Below are 13052 nucleotides of genomic sequence, written 5' to 3' on the forward strand. Positions count from 1 at the left end.
ATTAGAGGCATTTTGCATTATTCAAATTTGATGTTTAATTTAGAACTCTAAAGCAGTGCTTGTCAAAGTTGCATCAATTTCTTATAGCTGCCAACACTGCTTGTAATGCATAGTTTTAATTACTGATGCATATATATGCCTTGCAGTTGCTTAAACACTGTTAAGCAATTGACTGACCTATGACTGTGTGGTTCAACACAACTCTTGAAAGAACACAAAGAGTACTAAAAAAACCACAACAATAATGAATTAGTCTTGAGGATATGCAGTTTGTTTATTGGTAATTCATTTGTTTTACATTTAATACTGAAACTTCTGCGATTGAAGTGTCATCGGCAGTACCTGAATCAGTATAACTGGACAGTCCTTCCACTCTTTGTCCTATACTAATAATCAATTCCTAGTACTTGTTTCCATGGTCAATAAATAAATACAATACATAAAACTATCACAGGTCATGCACATTTATTCAGGCAGCAAAATAATTTAAAAATGCCTGTTACAAACAAAATAACAAACAACTTTCACTTATTGATATAATGCTCCATAACACACAGATTCATTAAATTGTGCAATGGCTGAGAGAAGTACAAAATGGCAATATAATCTATATTAAACTCTCTCTCTCTCTCTCTCTCTCTCTCTCTCTCTCTCTCTCACACACACACACACACACACACACACACACACACACACACACACAGTTACTTCCACTTACTTTCAAACTTAATTACACTTGCAAATTTGGAAATATAAAATGATCTTTACTCCAACTGTATACGCTATCAACATTAAGAGACGGGCACACAATTAAAGCTCCATCTGTGATTATAATTTTTTCAGTATTTAATATTACAACACACAAATGAAGCACTTTCCTGAACTACTGTAATCCAATAAGCACACAAGAGACTCCAGTAGGACAATACATCTGTAAACCACAACTTCACTGAACAAATCTTTATAAGACATCATACAGAATAAGGTACACAATACACATTAACTCATAATTGTTAAATAAAATTGGTATATGTCAAAGTAGAGCATTCAGAGATATATTATGTTTTTACACTTTTTATATTACATAAAAATATATTTTTAAGAAACTGTGTTCATTGCTAGTAAATACAAGATATTACTACTAAACAATATCATGGTCAATAAAGAACATGCAAACACTTTTACACATTCATTTGCAAACTATACATCTGAGAAAACAGCCAGTACAGCACAATATTACTGATATAAATTCTCATCATAGAGAGAACACAGGATGCAGCTCTCTTATCACCACATTCCTGTCCAGTGGTAACATATGCAGCAAGCTCTCACTAATGAAGAACTTTATTAAAATATATTTGCACATTTAAATATATGATAATCACATATTAAAACTTTTTTCTTTTTCTTTTTTTTTTGGTATTGTGTGACTGACAGTACTGAGACTATTAGGTTACCGAGCTTTACAATTTCTTTCACTGCTGCAACCACAGCTCTCAGTACTGCTTAGAGAGTGTTGATTTCAAACAAAACTGCAGAATTACAACCTTTAACTACAACAGTAAAGATGACATGAGGGATTCTCCAACTGCCAATGGTCCCCACTTTCATAAATAACCACAGTCCGTGAGATCTGCTGCACAACAAATTCAAAATATCAGTCAATCTTCACAGCAGCATAAATCTTCCGAATAAATGCATATGCTGCAAAAAAACCAATAGTTCCAGTAAGAAGCCAAAATGTTATCACCATAATAGCTGTGTAGCCGAAATATAACAATGTGGGAATGAACTCTGTTATTTCCAGCTTGGTGACAAAATAAAATACTGAATATGCAAAGACATATATTGCTGACCCTCCTGAAACTACAAAACTTCTCCACCACCAATGGTAATCCTGAAAAAAGAAAATGCACCAGTTACAAATAAAAGTCTTTAGCGGGCTGTACAGTAAACCAACAGACAGAACCAACTAACAGAAAACCAACTGACTTGCGGCATGTGTACATAAAAATATCTGGAGATCATAGACACTGTCCACGTCTGTGTGTGTGTGTGTGTGTGTGTGTGTGTTACTCTGTATTAAATACTACACAAGTAATTTAAAAAATTGGCATGACAATCCACGCACCCACGATTTTGAACATGTAATTTCTTCTTAAACAGCATACTATACTATGACAGTTACACAGCATACATTTCTGAAAGGTTACATCTCTAACTACAGTGGCTCTATCAGAGTACATACTCTGAATCAACATACACATTTATTAACAGTGAATATAGTTTTCCAAAAAGATTAACTAGTGTTCCTGCTTATATTAAATTCTTTCCTGTGTTTTCCTGCAGTTTAGGTATCAGGTAATAAACTAATACTTTACTGATTTTCTTAGAAGAAAAATGCACTGCTTACCTCACCACACAGCTGGAAGTACACCATTACAATTGATATCTGGGAGCATGATATCACCAAGATAATGAACACAAGGAACAGGAAACCAAACAGATAATAGAATTGATTTTCCCAAATTGCAGAGAATATGAAAAACAGCTCAATAAATACAGCTCCAAATGGCAGTACACCTGCCATTAAAGTGCTGAAAACAAAGGAATAACAAAAAGTTGCTTATTTATGAATACTCCAAACTTCAATTCTAATCACTAACAAGACTCTAATTCTAATTAAAAGCCGTTTTCTGTTGTGGAACAGCACACTGACTTCACAGTCATTTATGGAGGAGGAGGGGAGGGGGAGACTGAAGTTCAACTGGACATGAATAGGTGTGATATCTATTAAGAGACTGACAAACATGACAGTGTTCACATTGAATGACTTCAGAAAATTCTAGGAAACCAAACTCCAGTTAGCTGAAGCAGGTTTCATTGGTTGGTTGGCTAGCTGGTTGGATGGCTGAATAGTTGGTGTATTAGTCACACATTCCATGGGCCACTTTAATAATATATTATAATCATGTGAAATGAGTACATTTACAGGTTAATAAATTAATTTGTGTTTAAATATTGCAAACCATTTACAGATGAGTCCACAAAATACATAAAAATATTTTAAACGGAATTATAAAACTTCATAGTACATAAGGTAGCAATGGCTGAAAATTGATTACCAGCTGTGTTATGCAGGAGCCAGTAACATTACAGAGTTTATAGGACTGCTCATGAAGATTATGGACACTTGTGAGTGTAACTCCAAGAGTAACAACTTTCTGATACTCATCATGAAGCATGCACCCATCTGAAAACAGCAAGCTATATTTGGATATCACACAACCCAGTATAATGACTTTCCAGTTCGGCAGCCTAATCATTTGGTCAACAACAACTGTACAATTCCAAGATTCAGACCAAACCACAATTTTAGTAATTATTTTTTGTTCTACTGTGTTAATTTGTTTGTTTATAGAAAACCAAAAATTAATACAATGAACTTCACAGTTCACAATAAGATTTTACCAGCCTTCAAAATAGCACTTGTGGTTTCTGTACCACTTAATGTCCTGTTCACAGTCCTTCCACTTCAATTACCATCTGCATCTGACAAAGTCTTTGAGCTGAGTAATAAGTCCTCCATTTTCTGCCACATCTCCCATGCATCACACATTGACAGAGGTCCTTGGCACGAAGTCAGGCTAGTTTTCTTGCATGGTCCATTTCATTTGCAACCGTATGTTTTCAATGGGCTGAGGTTCGGTGCAGGAGGAGGCTAGCTGAGAAGAAAAATCTCATTCTCTTCTCCAAACCACTCCTGCACTGCATCTGTTAAATGTATTGGAGGCTGCCGGAAACAGATTAATCCCTCAAGGTATATTTGTCACAAAGATGAGATCATAACATTATCCATAATATGAGTATATTGAGCAGCATTAAGTCTGCCATTTATCTTTAAGTGTCTCAACACCAAGGGAACACTTCCAGCACCAAACTGTCACCGACATAAAGCCGCTGCAAAATTATTCGGAGACATATCTGAGATCACAACAGACACATCAGTCACTGTGGAAAATACTGATTTGTCAGAAAATATCACATTCCACTAGTCATTTACTGTTCACATCTAACACAATCACCATTAAGTTCCATGTAAAAGCAGCTTTCTTCAGCTATATCTTGCTTTTCACCACTCTCATCATTCTTTCACTATTGATGGCCAATCCTCTTCAGGACAAAACACGCTCTTCTGGAACCATAACTGCCTGCACCTCTTTACTTTTTACTGATAAAATTGGTGCCAACAAATAACATCTAGCCACAACAGAAAGAAGAGAGGGCACTAGTCACAGACCTTATGCTCGAACATGCATTTTGAACTTAGTGCTCAAAGTATATCTGGGTGATACCTTATTTCATCATTTCATATCTGCTGACATGACGTGGGTGACATCTTGTTTCATCATGTCATGCCTGCTGATGCAACCATTTCTTGCAAATGCCTAAATACAAACGTCTATGTCCAACTAGCAATTCACTTATTGCTGCAAGTAATGTCTTCCCAACCCACAAAGGAAAGAAATAATGCATGAGGGCCATTTTGAGATCCTGGCAGTGGCTGGCTGTGTATATGAAATAAGCCTGAGCAATATTATAAGGGTACACTAGTGCAACCTTCCGGAAGTTATTTGAGGGGACGTACATTACGACACATGAGTTCTATCAGAATACTTTCAGTGTGACAGGAAGGTAAGTTTTCTGGTAAACAGCAATTTGCATTACTTTCTTAAAACTGCCAGAGTGACCTTTTGGATTAAATGGTCCTGGCTCAACCGCCTGGAGAACAAACATGAGTAAGTTGCTAAGTGAAGTACCACACAAACAGTATGTAGATTAAGTAACTAACTTTCAAAGCATGGTAAAAGAAACCATTGATGGAATACACTCACAAATAATACCACACACATTAAATTTTATCTGTACATGCCGAGTATTTAAGGTGGTCACAAAGATGTCAACCCCTCTAACATATAGAATCAGTCATGGATTTAATGAAGCTGCTGCAGTCATTACTCTGCTAATAACTATCACTGACAATGAAAAGAGGCAAGACAGCAAGTAAATAGGCACAACCGAGTAGACAGACATATGAACTGATTTTATTAAATGGATCTAGGCATTCTTTGTTGGAGTGTCTGCAATAAGAAATAGTGCAGATAATGAGCTAATGGAGGATCAGTGGATAACATAAAAATACAAGCAAGGGTTCCATAAATGCATAAGCCTGAAGATAATAACATGTGGTATCATATTGACATCCAGGAAATAACTGAAATCAAATGCAAGGACCCATAAAATCAGAAATGAGAAATTCTCACAATTTTAATTATGAGGGTAATCCCAAAAGTAAGGTTTCCTATTTTTTTTATAAGCATAGAACTCTGTGTGGCAGTTGATCACACTGTTATGAAGAGTGCTTCACACGCTTTGTGTTAACATGCACACGCCGCGCTGAGGTGCTCAGTCTTGGCTTGGCAGCCATTGAGAATGGAACACCCGTTGGATGTCACCGCCAAGTGCGAATTGCACACAGTTATTTGGTTTTTGAACGCAAAGGGCACTGCATCGATTGAAATCCATCGCCAATTGACTGAAGTGTATGGTGAGTTGTGCATGGATGTAAAAATGTTCGTAAGTACACGTAGAGAGTTTGTAGTTGGTCAGACCGAAATTCAAGGCGAACAAAGGAGCAGGAGACCATCAATTTCTGAGGAGACAGTGTTGAAGGTTGAGCAAAGCATGCACGAAGATCAGCGGATCAGGACGATCTCTGCACGTTGGTTCCTGAGGTTTCCTGAAGCACCACTCACAGAATTGTAAGGGAAACATTGAACTACCAGAAGGTGTGTGCAAGATTGGTGCCACGCATGCTGACTGAGGACCACATGCAGCAATGAGTTTATGCTTCCCGCGCATTTCTTCACTGCCTTGCAGCCGAACAGGGCAACTTTCTGGACTCAATTGTCACGGGTGACGAAACCTGGGCATACAACTTTACACCCGGGACCAAGCAACAATCACGCCAGTCGCGGCATCCTTCTTCGCCAAAGCCGCGGAAATTCAAACAAACACAGTATGCCGGTAAAGTCATGACAACTGTTTTTTGGGATCAGAAAGGGGTATTGTTGGTCGACTTTATGCCCATTGGGAGCACAATTAATGCTGACAGGTACTGTGAGACTCTGAAAAAACTCAAACGTGTAATTCACAACCGGAGAAGAGGAATGTTGAGCAAAGGCATACACATTCTCCTTGACAATGCTCGCCCACACATCACTCAGCAAACCGTTGCTCTCCTGCAACAGTTTCAGTGGAACATAATCACCCACCCACCCTATAGTCTTGACTTGGCACCCAGTGACTATCACCTGTTCCTTAAGTTAAAAGAACATTAGGCCGGAAAGCGATTCAGCTCCGACGACGAGGTGAAAGAAGAAGTTCATAACTTCCTGAACAGCATGGCGGTGAGTTGGTATGACATGGACATACAAAAACTGCCACAGCGTCTAAAAAATTGCATTGACAGAATTGGTGATTATGTCAAAAAATAGCTAAATTTTCAAGCTGTAAACTGATGTAAACCATTGCAGAAATAAACAGATCTGTGTACTTATAAAAAATAGGAGACCTTACTTTGGGATTACCCTCATTTTTAAATGCATTTTATTACCTTTAGAGCTAACCAGAACTTTTTAATTTACTATTCTGTTAACACCTCTATTCCATAACACTAAGACATACACAAGACAGTTGAAAGTTTACCCCAAAATGTATGCAAATGCACTGAATGAAATAAGATACATTACATATTACTCAAAACATAGGCAAAATAAGTATTTACTTGTCACTAAAAAAATAATTAAGTCATTGATCACTCACCACAGGAAAGGATTCATGTACCAAAGTTGATCTGGGACTTGACGTGGAATCTGATTTGTCCGTACTGGATGCTGGAAAGGCTGTTTGCGAAACCCAAAGTAATAACCCAAGTATACAAGTGGTAAGGAAATGCCAAACCACATACATAACAGTGACACCATTGTGGAGAATGGTACTGCACCACTGGAATGTTTCCCCCAGATAAAAAAGTTTAAGAAGAAACAAACTCCAAAAACAATTGCTGGATAAAAAGTGGCAGTCTGAAACAGAACAAAACAGTTTGTGCTGAAAGCTGATACTTACACTATCAGTACAGAAAACGTAATGTACAAGAAACCAGTGAGCACAAAAAAAGGCAAATTCGTCGCAGTGTAAAAAGAAAGAGTAAAGATTAGGATTTAATTACCACACCAAGACACTTATTAGAGACAGAACAAGTTGGGGCAGGAAAAGAAGGGGAAAGAAAAGTCCTATTGTCACGTGACATAGTACGACTCATTCTTCCCATCTTATGTTTTTCTATCCCCATAAAAAACCAATTTTTTGCCAATTTTTATCTTGTCTTCAATACATTTAAATCTCAAGATCTTATTTACACCCAATTGTTCAGGCTATCATTTTGTTTGTCCTGTTTACAGTGATGTAATTAGTTTTCACTTAGACACACACAACCTGAAAATATAATTAATTGATGACAGCATTACAGTTCACAATATGTAAAACCTGTGAGTTAAGCAATACATTTGAGAAAGGTGACCCACATCAACAGAAGATCTGTTGATAAAATACTCTGAATTATCAAAAACTAATTGACTGAAGAGATAATTAGCATTCAAGTTCATAACCAGCCCAGATTTCATCATAACCATTGTTAGAGTCAGAACTTCGACTAATTTTTTGTTACTTTAATTTTTCTGTACAAAATGACAGATAACATTCATCAATTAACTAACTCATTAATAATTTCATGTAATTTACCCTAATCTCTATAAGTAAAAGGCAATGTCCCGACTGACTCACTCACTCACTCACTCACTCACTCAAACATCGTCCCCAGCCCAGACCACTAAGGATAGAAACTTTAAATTTGCAGAAGGTGTTTATCTTATCCTGCAACAGTTGTTTAAAAAGGGATTTTTTAAATTTCCATGTTTATGGGGGTGAAATAGGAAATGAAAGGTTTTTTGAAAGTATGTTGTTATTAAGACAATTTTTAAGGAAGACCTATGAAAACTGGTATCTGGTTCCTTAATGAGAAATAAAGAAACACACGTTTCAGCAGTTTTGGAAATTTAACCCCTACACTGGTGAAATAGTGGGTAAAAGACTTTTTTTGTCAGTAAATCATTATTATTAAAGAACTGCTTAAGTATTTTAAAAGCAACACTGATGACAACTGGTATTTGACATCTTATTTAGAAGTAAAAAAGAGAGGGAGAGGGAGAGAGGGAGGGGGGGGGGGAGAGTAAAATCTAGCCTAGCTGATTTTCAAAGCAGAATGTACTTTATGAAGTAACAATTTATTCTTACACCCATCTTTCAGTAATCCGTTGTCACCCAAAATTGGTAGCTCGCAGTTAGAAAGTCCGCAAGTAAAACCTATGTCAGGCGCAAAAATATGCCCACTGTCATCTATGGAACTAAGAACTTTAATATTTAATAATTTTTAAGTTATTACTGTAACCTATATTAATGAACATTTTAAGTGAATTATGTTATAATTAGCAGGAGTATGGAATATTATTTCCATCGAAACAAGAGCTTGTTGGACAAAGTGATGCTCACTAACAGAATTAGATTAACTACTGAGGGGTAATTCACTATAATAAATTACAACAACAGAGTACTAAGTGCAAAATGTAACATTTTCAAGCAAATGTGTACTGTATTTTGTGCCACAATAGAATAATTAACTTTGCCACTAGACTGAGATTGTTAGGTAATGTAGGTGCTGGTTTTGTTCAGTGAACTAACAATTTTTCACTGTTAACAAACAGGTCACTGTTATTCCTAATCAAACTTTGCAAGGAATAAATGTTTGTGTTAATGCAAACTAAATGGTGGTGATTTGTACATTTTTATGCATTCACAGTCCTGCCCTCATCTAAACTTTCAGCACAGCCGTGATCAAGAGTGGTGTTACTGAGGAGAGACTACAAGAACCAGGTCAGTGTCCTTTTCAACTGCATCATCGTGACATTTGCCTTAAGCAATTTAGAGAAAGTACCAAAAATCCTAAACCTGTATGGCCAGGCATAGATTTAACTGCCATTCTTCTGAATGCGAGTTAAGTGTCATTGCAGTACAGCACTCAATAATGGTCGTAGTTGGTGAAGGAGGAACAATTACTGAAGTGTACACGGTAAGGTAAAGAACTGTCTTGGTAAAATGTTTTATTGTTCCAGGTTCACTTAGCAGATCTCATGTATACAAGTTCTCAAAGTCTTTCTGAAGGGTGATGGCCAGTTCAATTAAGACTGAAGACAATTCTAAAAACAGAGATTTTACCCTCAATACGCACAGAGCACAGAAAGCCACAGTTTATTATGTTATATAAACAGCATTTTCTGCGAGGGAATAAAATTGTGCAATAAATGACCATGAGAACAACAGCTAATTCAGGTAATGTATTCAAAAGGGAATAACAGTGTAACTTAAAAATAAATACTACATAGTCAAGTATTACTTAGGTAAAGTGTAGGGAATGGTAAAAATCTAATATAAATTAATAATACAACACCTCTGACTTTTTACAACATACTAACATTAAAAATGGAATTGGAGACACTTTTCGAGTAATGTAACATTAAAAAAGGGTTAAATAAGTTTTGCTTAAAATTGTACTCACTGCCTCCCAAAATTACTTGTGGCAACATGCACATTGCCACAACCTGTAAAATGCTGCAATTTCAGCTACATGTTCTATAATTTTCTTTTGAAAACATGGATAATATGAAAAGATGACTAAAAAATAAGAAAGGGATATGTACAGCCTCCGACAAAGTTCGGTGAACAGTCCTGTAACATTAACGTAGATGACCTATGAACTACAGTTACCTTACTGTCCTTCGAAATAGTCACCTCCTACAACTATGCACCACTGAGCTCTGCACTTCATGTCCTGGAAACTTTGCATGAAGTCCTCCTTTGTAATGGTGTTCAACAGCCGTGTCACGTTTCGTTGGGTGCCAGGAATATCACCAAATCTCTTTCCTTTCAAAGCGAGTTTGAGTGATGATATTGGCTGTGTGTGGGCAAGTGTTGTTGTGAACAAAAAAACAGGAACTTTGTTGTGCATACTGGGGTCGTATCCTGCGGAGACGTCACATGAAACGGGTCAAAATTTCAACGTACTGTGCAGCGTTCAGTATTGTTTCCTCAGGTAGAAACTCCTTGTGGATAATTCCTTGACTACCGAAAAAGGTGATAAGCATTGTTTTGATGTGTGATTTTTCGGCTCTGACCTTTTTCAAACGAGGTGATGTTGGAGAACGCCATTCTATGCTTCACCGCTTCGTTTCAGAGTCGTACCGGAGACACCAGGTTTCATCCTTAGTGAATACGGTTCAAGAAATTGGGTGTCGCATCCATCATTTCACCAAAATCCTGTGAAGCCTCTAAACGTGACTGCTTCTGATCATCAGTCAAGTGATGTGGCAGAAGACAACACATTTTTCTCTTCCCTAACTCCTGGGTAAGGATTTGTCACACAGATTCACAGTTCACCTGCAGTTCATCCAATATCATGCGCACAGTTAATCAGCTGTTGTTCATGATTAATGTCCTCACTTTCTCAATGTTTTCGTCACTGACAGCAGTCGCTGGTCTTCCACTATGTGGATTGTCAGAAACACTTTCCCAGTCTCCTTGAAAACGAGTGAACCACTCTTACACACACTTAATGGACAGTGCTTGATCCCTATAAACACGTACCAGCATTGCATGCATTTCTTTCAGTGTCTTACCAAGCTTAAAACAAAACTTTAAATTGATCCTTTGTTCATTCATTGTCCTGTTCTCAGTTCAGAACCAACGCACTAAAGAAGCACTTCGTCCAACAGGTCTAACATGGAACACACAGGGTGCTCAACTGAACTACGCTGGGGGCAGGTTACCAACACCGGGGGCTATGCAGGTGCAGCGCTGTGAGTTGCCAGTGTTGCCTGATTGACCGTTCTGACTTCATTCACCGAATTTTATTGTCAGAGGTTGTAGCTTGCTGATGACTTACAGAAAATATGGATGAGTCAGCTACCCAAGTAACACATTAATAACTCCTCCCTAGACTTTGTTGGACATTTCACAGACTCTTCAAAGTCGTGCCACATTTGTCTCATAGTCAACAAAAATAAAACTTAGGTCTACAAATACATCAGACACTACCCTAATGTCAGAAGGTAAAAGTAGTCAACTAAAATGTGGCACACTGTATTTGTACACCACAATCACCACACACTGGAAGGTCCTATCGTTGGAGTAAGAAGCCACGCATTATGCATTCTGTAGACAGGTGAGAAGGACCTCATCCCTTCTGCATGGTTGTAAGGAAATAAGCTACAGCCATGTTTGCTGATTTTGCTAACAGCAGTTTATTGTCCATCACTCCAACCATTCTTTTTCCCAACTAGACATGACTGTCCCCCAGAAGTGAGTTCATCACATGTCAGGGGGATGATCTATGAACCACCGTATTACCACTGCGTCTCTCCTTTGCTGCTACATCTGCCAATTCATTGCTATGAATTACCGTGTACCCTGGCAGCCAGCAGGACTACACCTCCTTCCCAAGACTCTGTATGTGAGAAAGGCAGTTCTGTACATTCTGCTGTATTGTCTGCTGAGTATAGTATTGTAGAAACAGTAGACCACTAAAGAAGAGGGAGCGGATGAGGAATATTTCAATCCAAATGCTTCTCATCTGCTCCAATGCCCTCGAGGCTACAGTTAATTGTATAATCGCAGAAATTCATGTAGTTACGGGAGCTTGAGAGCACAATCAGGAAATATCACTGAGCCGAGACTTGTCTGTAAATACAGCTATAATGTACTGGTGCTCATATAAAATTTCTTAAAAAAGTTGTCCTAAAAACATGTACCAGAGTGCACTTTCTCTTTTACCTCACTAACTCTAAAAATTACTCAAGGCTGCTCCTGTAAGTTGGGTGGCAGTCAGTCACAATATGGAATATGGTTTGCTACTTGACCCACACAAAGTATCTAGTTCAAGCTTCACATAGAACCCAAAGGGTCTCATTGCTCAGAGACAATTTGAGAAAATTTCTTACATAGCAGGGCTAACAATGGTTTGGTATGCTCAAGACTGAAACAGAGAGAATCTTACATGACTGGCCCACCATTTGCTGCTTGATGGTAAGTGGTAGCCTCTAGCTTGAGCACAGAGACTTGGTATAGGGCTCGTCCTGAAGAACGTGGTCAGAATCAATGGTCTGTAGATAAGTGGGTGTCTATAATCCATATGCCGTGCATCCATAATCAAGCCAGAATCTCATGAAAACTTTATAAAACTCAGGCAGACATGCCCTGTATCCTATCCTGTTGTTGTTGATGATGTGGTCTTCAGTCCTGAGACTGGTTTGATGCAGCTCTCCATGCTACTCTACCCTGTGCAAGCTTCTTCATCTCCCGGTACCTACTGCAATCTACATCCTTCTGAATCTGCTTAGTGTATTCATCTCTTGGTCTCCCTCTACGATTTTTACCCTCCACGCTGCCCTCCACTGCTAAATTTGTGATCCCTTGATGCCTCAACACATGTCCTACCAACCGATCCCTTCTTCTAGTCAAGTTGTGCCACAAACTTCTCTTCTCCCCAATCCTATTCAATACCTCCTCATTAGTTATGTTCTCTTCTCCCCAATCCTATTCAATACCTCCTCATTAGTTATGTGATCTACCCATCTAATCTTCAGCATTCTTCTGTAGCACCACATTTCAAAAGCTTCTATTCTCTTCTGGTCTAAACTATTTATCGTCCATGTTTCATATCCATACATGGCTACACTTCATACAAATACTGTTAGAAAAGACATCCTGATACTTAAATCTGTACTCGATGTTAACAAATTTCTCTTCTTCAGAAATGCTTTCCTTGCCATTGCCAGTCTGCATTTTATATCCTCTCTACTTCGACCATCATCAGTTATTTT

At 38.0% G+C, this 13052-nt stretch overlaps 1 protein-coding gene across 1 annotated transcript in view; it reads right to left on the bottom strand.

Annotated features, from left to right (window-relative positions):
• Positions 1–255: 255 nt before the first annotated feature.
• LOC126483854 (transmembrane 9 superfamily member 4) overlaps positions 256–13052 on the bottom strand; it is a 57707-nt gene continuing 44910 nt past the window's right edge. Inside the window, exons 8-10 of the mRNA XM_050107069.1 lie at positions 6886–7145; positions 2414–2597; positions 256–1897 (exon numbers count right to left, since the gene is read on the bottom strand). Of these exons, the coding sequence (XP_049963026.1) occupies positions 1658–1897; positions 2414–2597; positions 6886–7145 (684 nt within the window). The 3' untranslated portion in view covers positions 256–1657. The remainder of the gene's footprint in view (positions 1898–2413; positions 2598–6885; positions 7146–13052) is intronic.

This window comes from Schistocerca serialis, chromosome 6 (genome assembly GCF_023864345.2).
Source record: "Schistocerca serialis cubense isolate TAMUIC-IGC-003099 chromosome 6, iqSchSeri2.2, whole genome shotgun sequence".
Taxonomy (NCBI): domain Eukaryota; kingdom Metazoa; phylum Arthropoda; class Insecta; order Orthoptera; family Acrididae; genus Schistocerca; species Schistocerca serialis.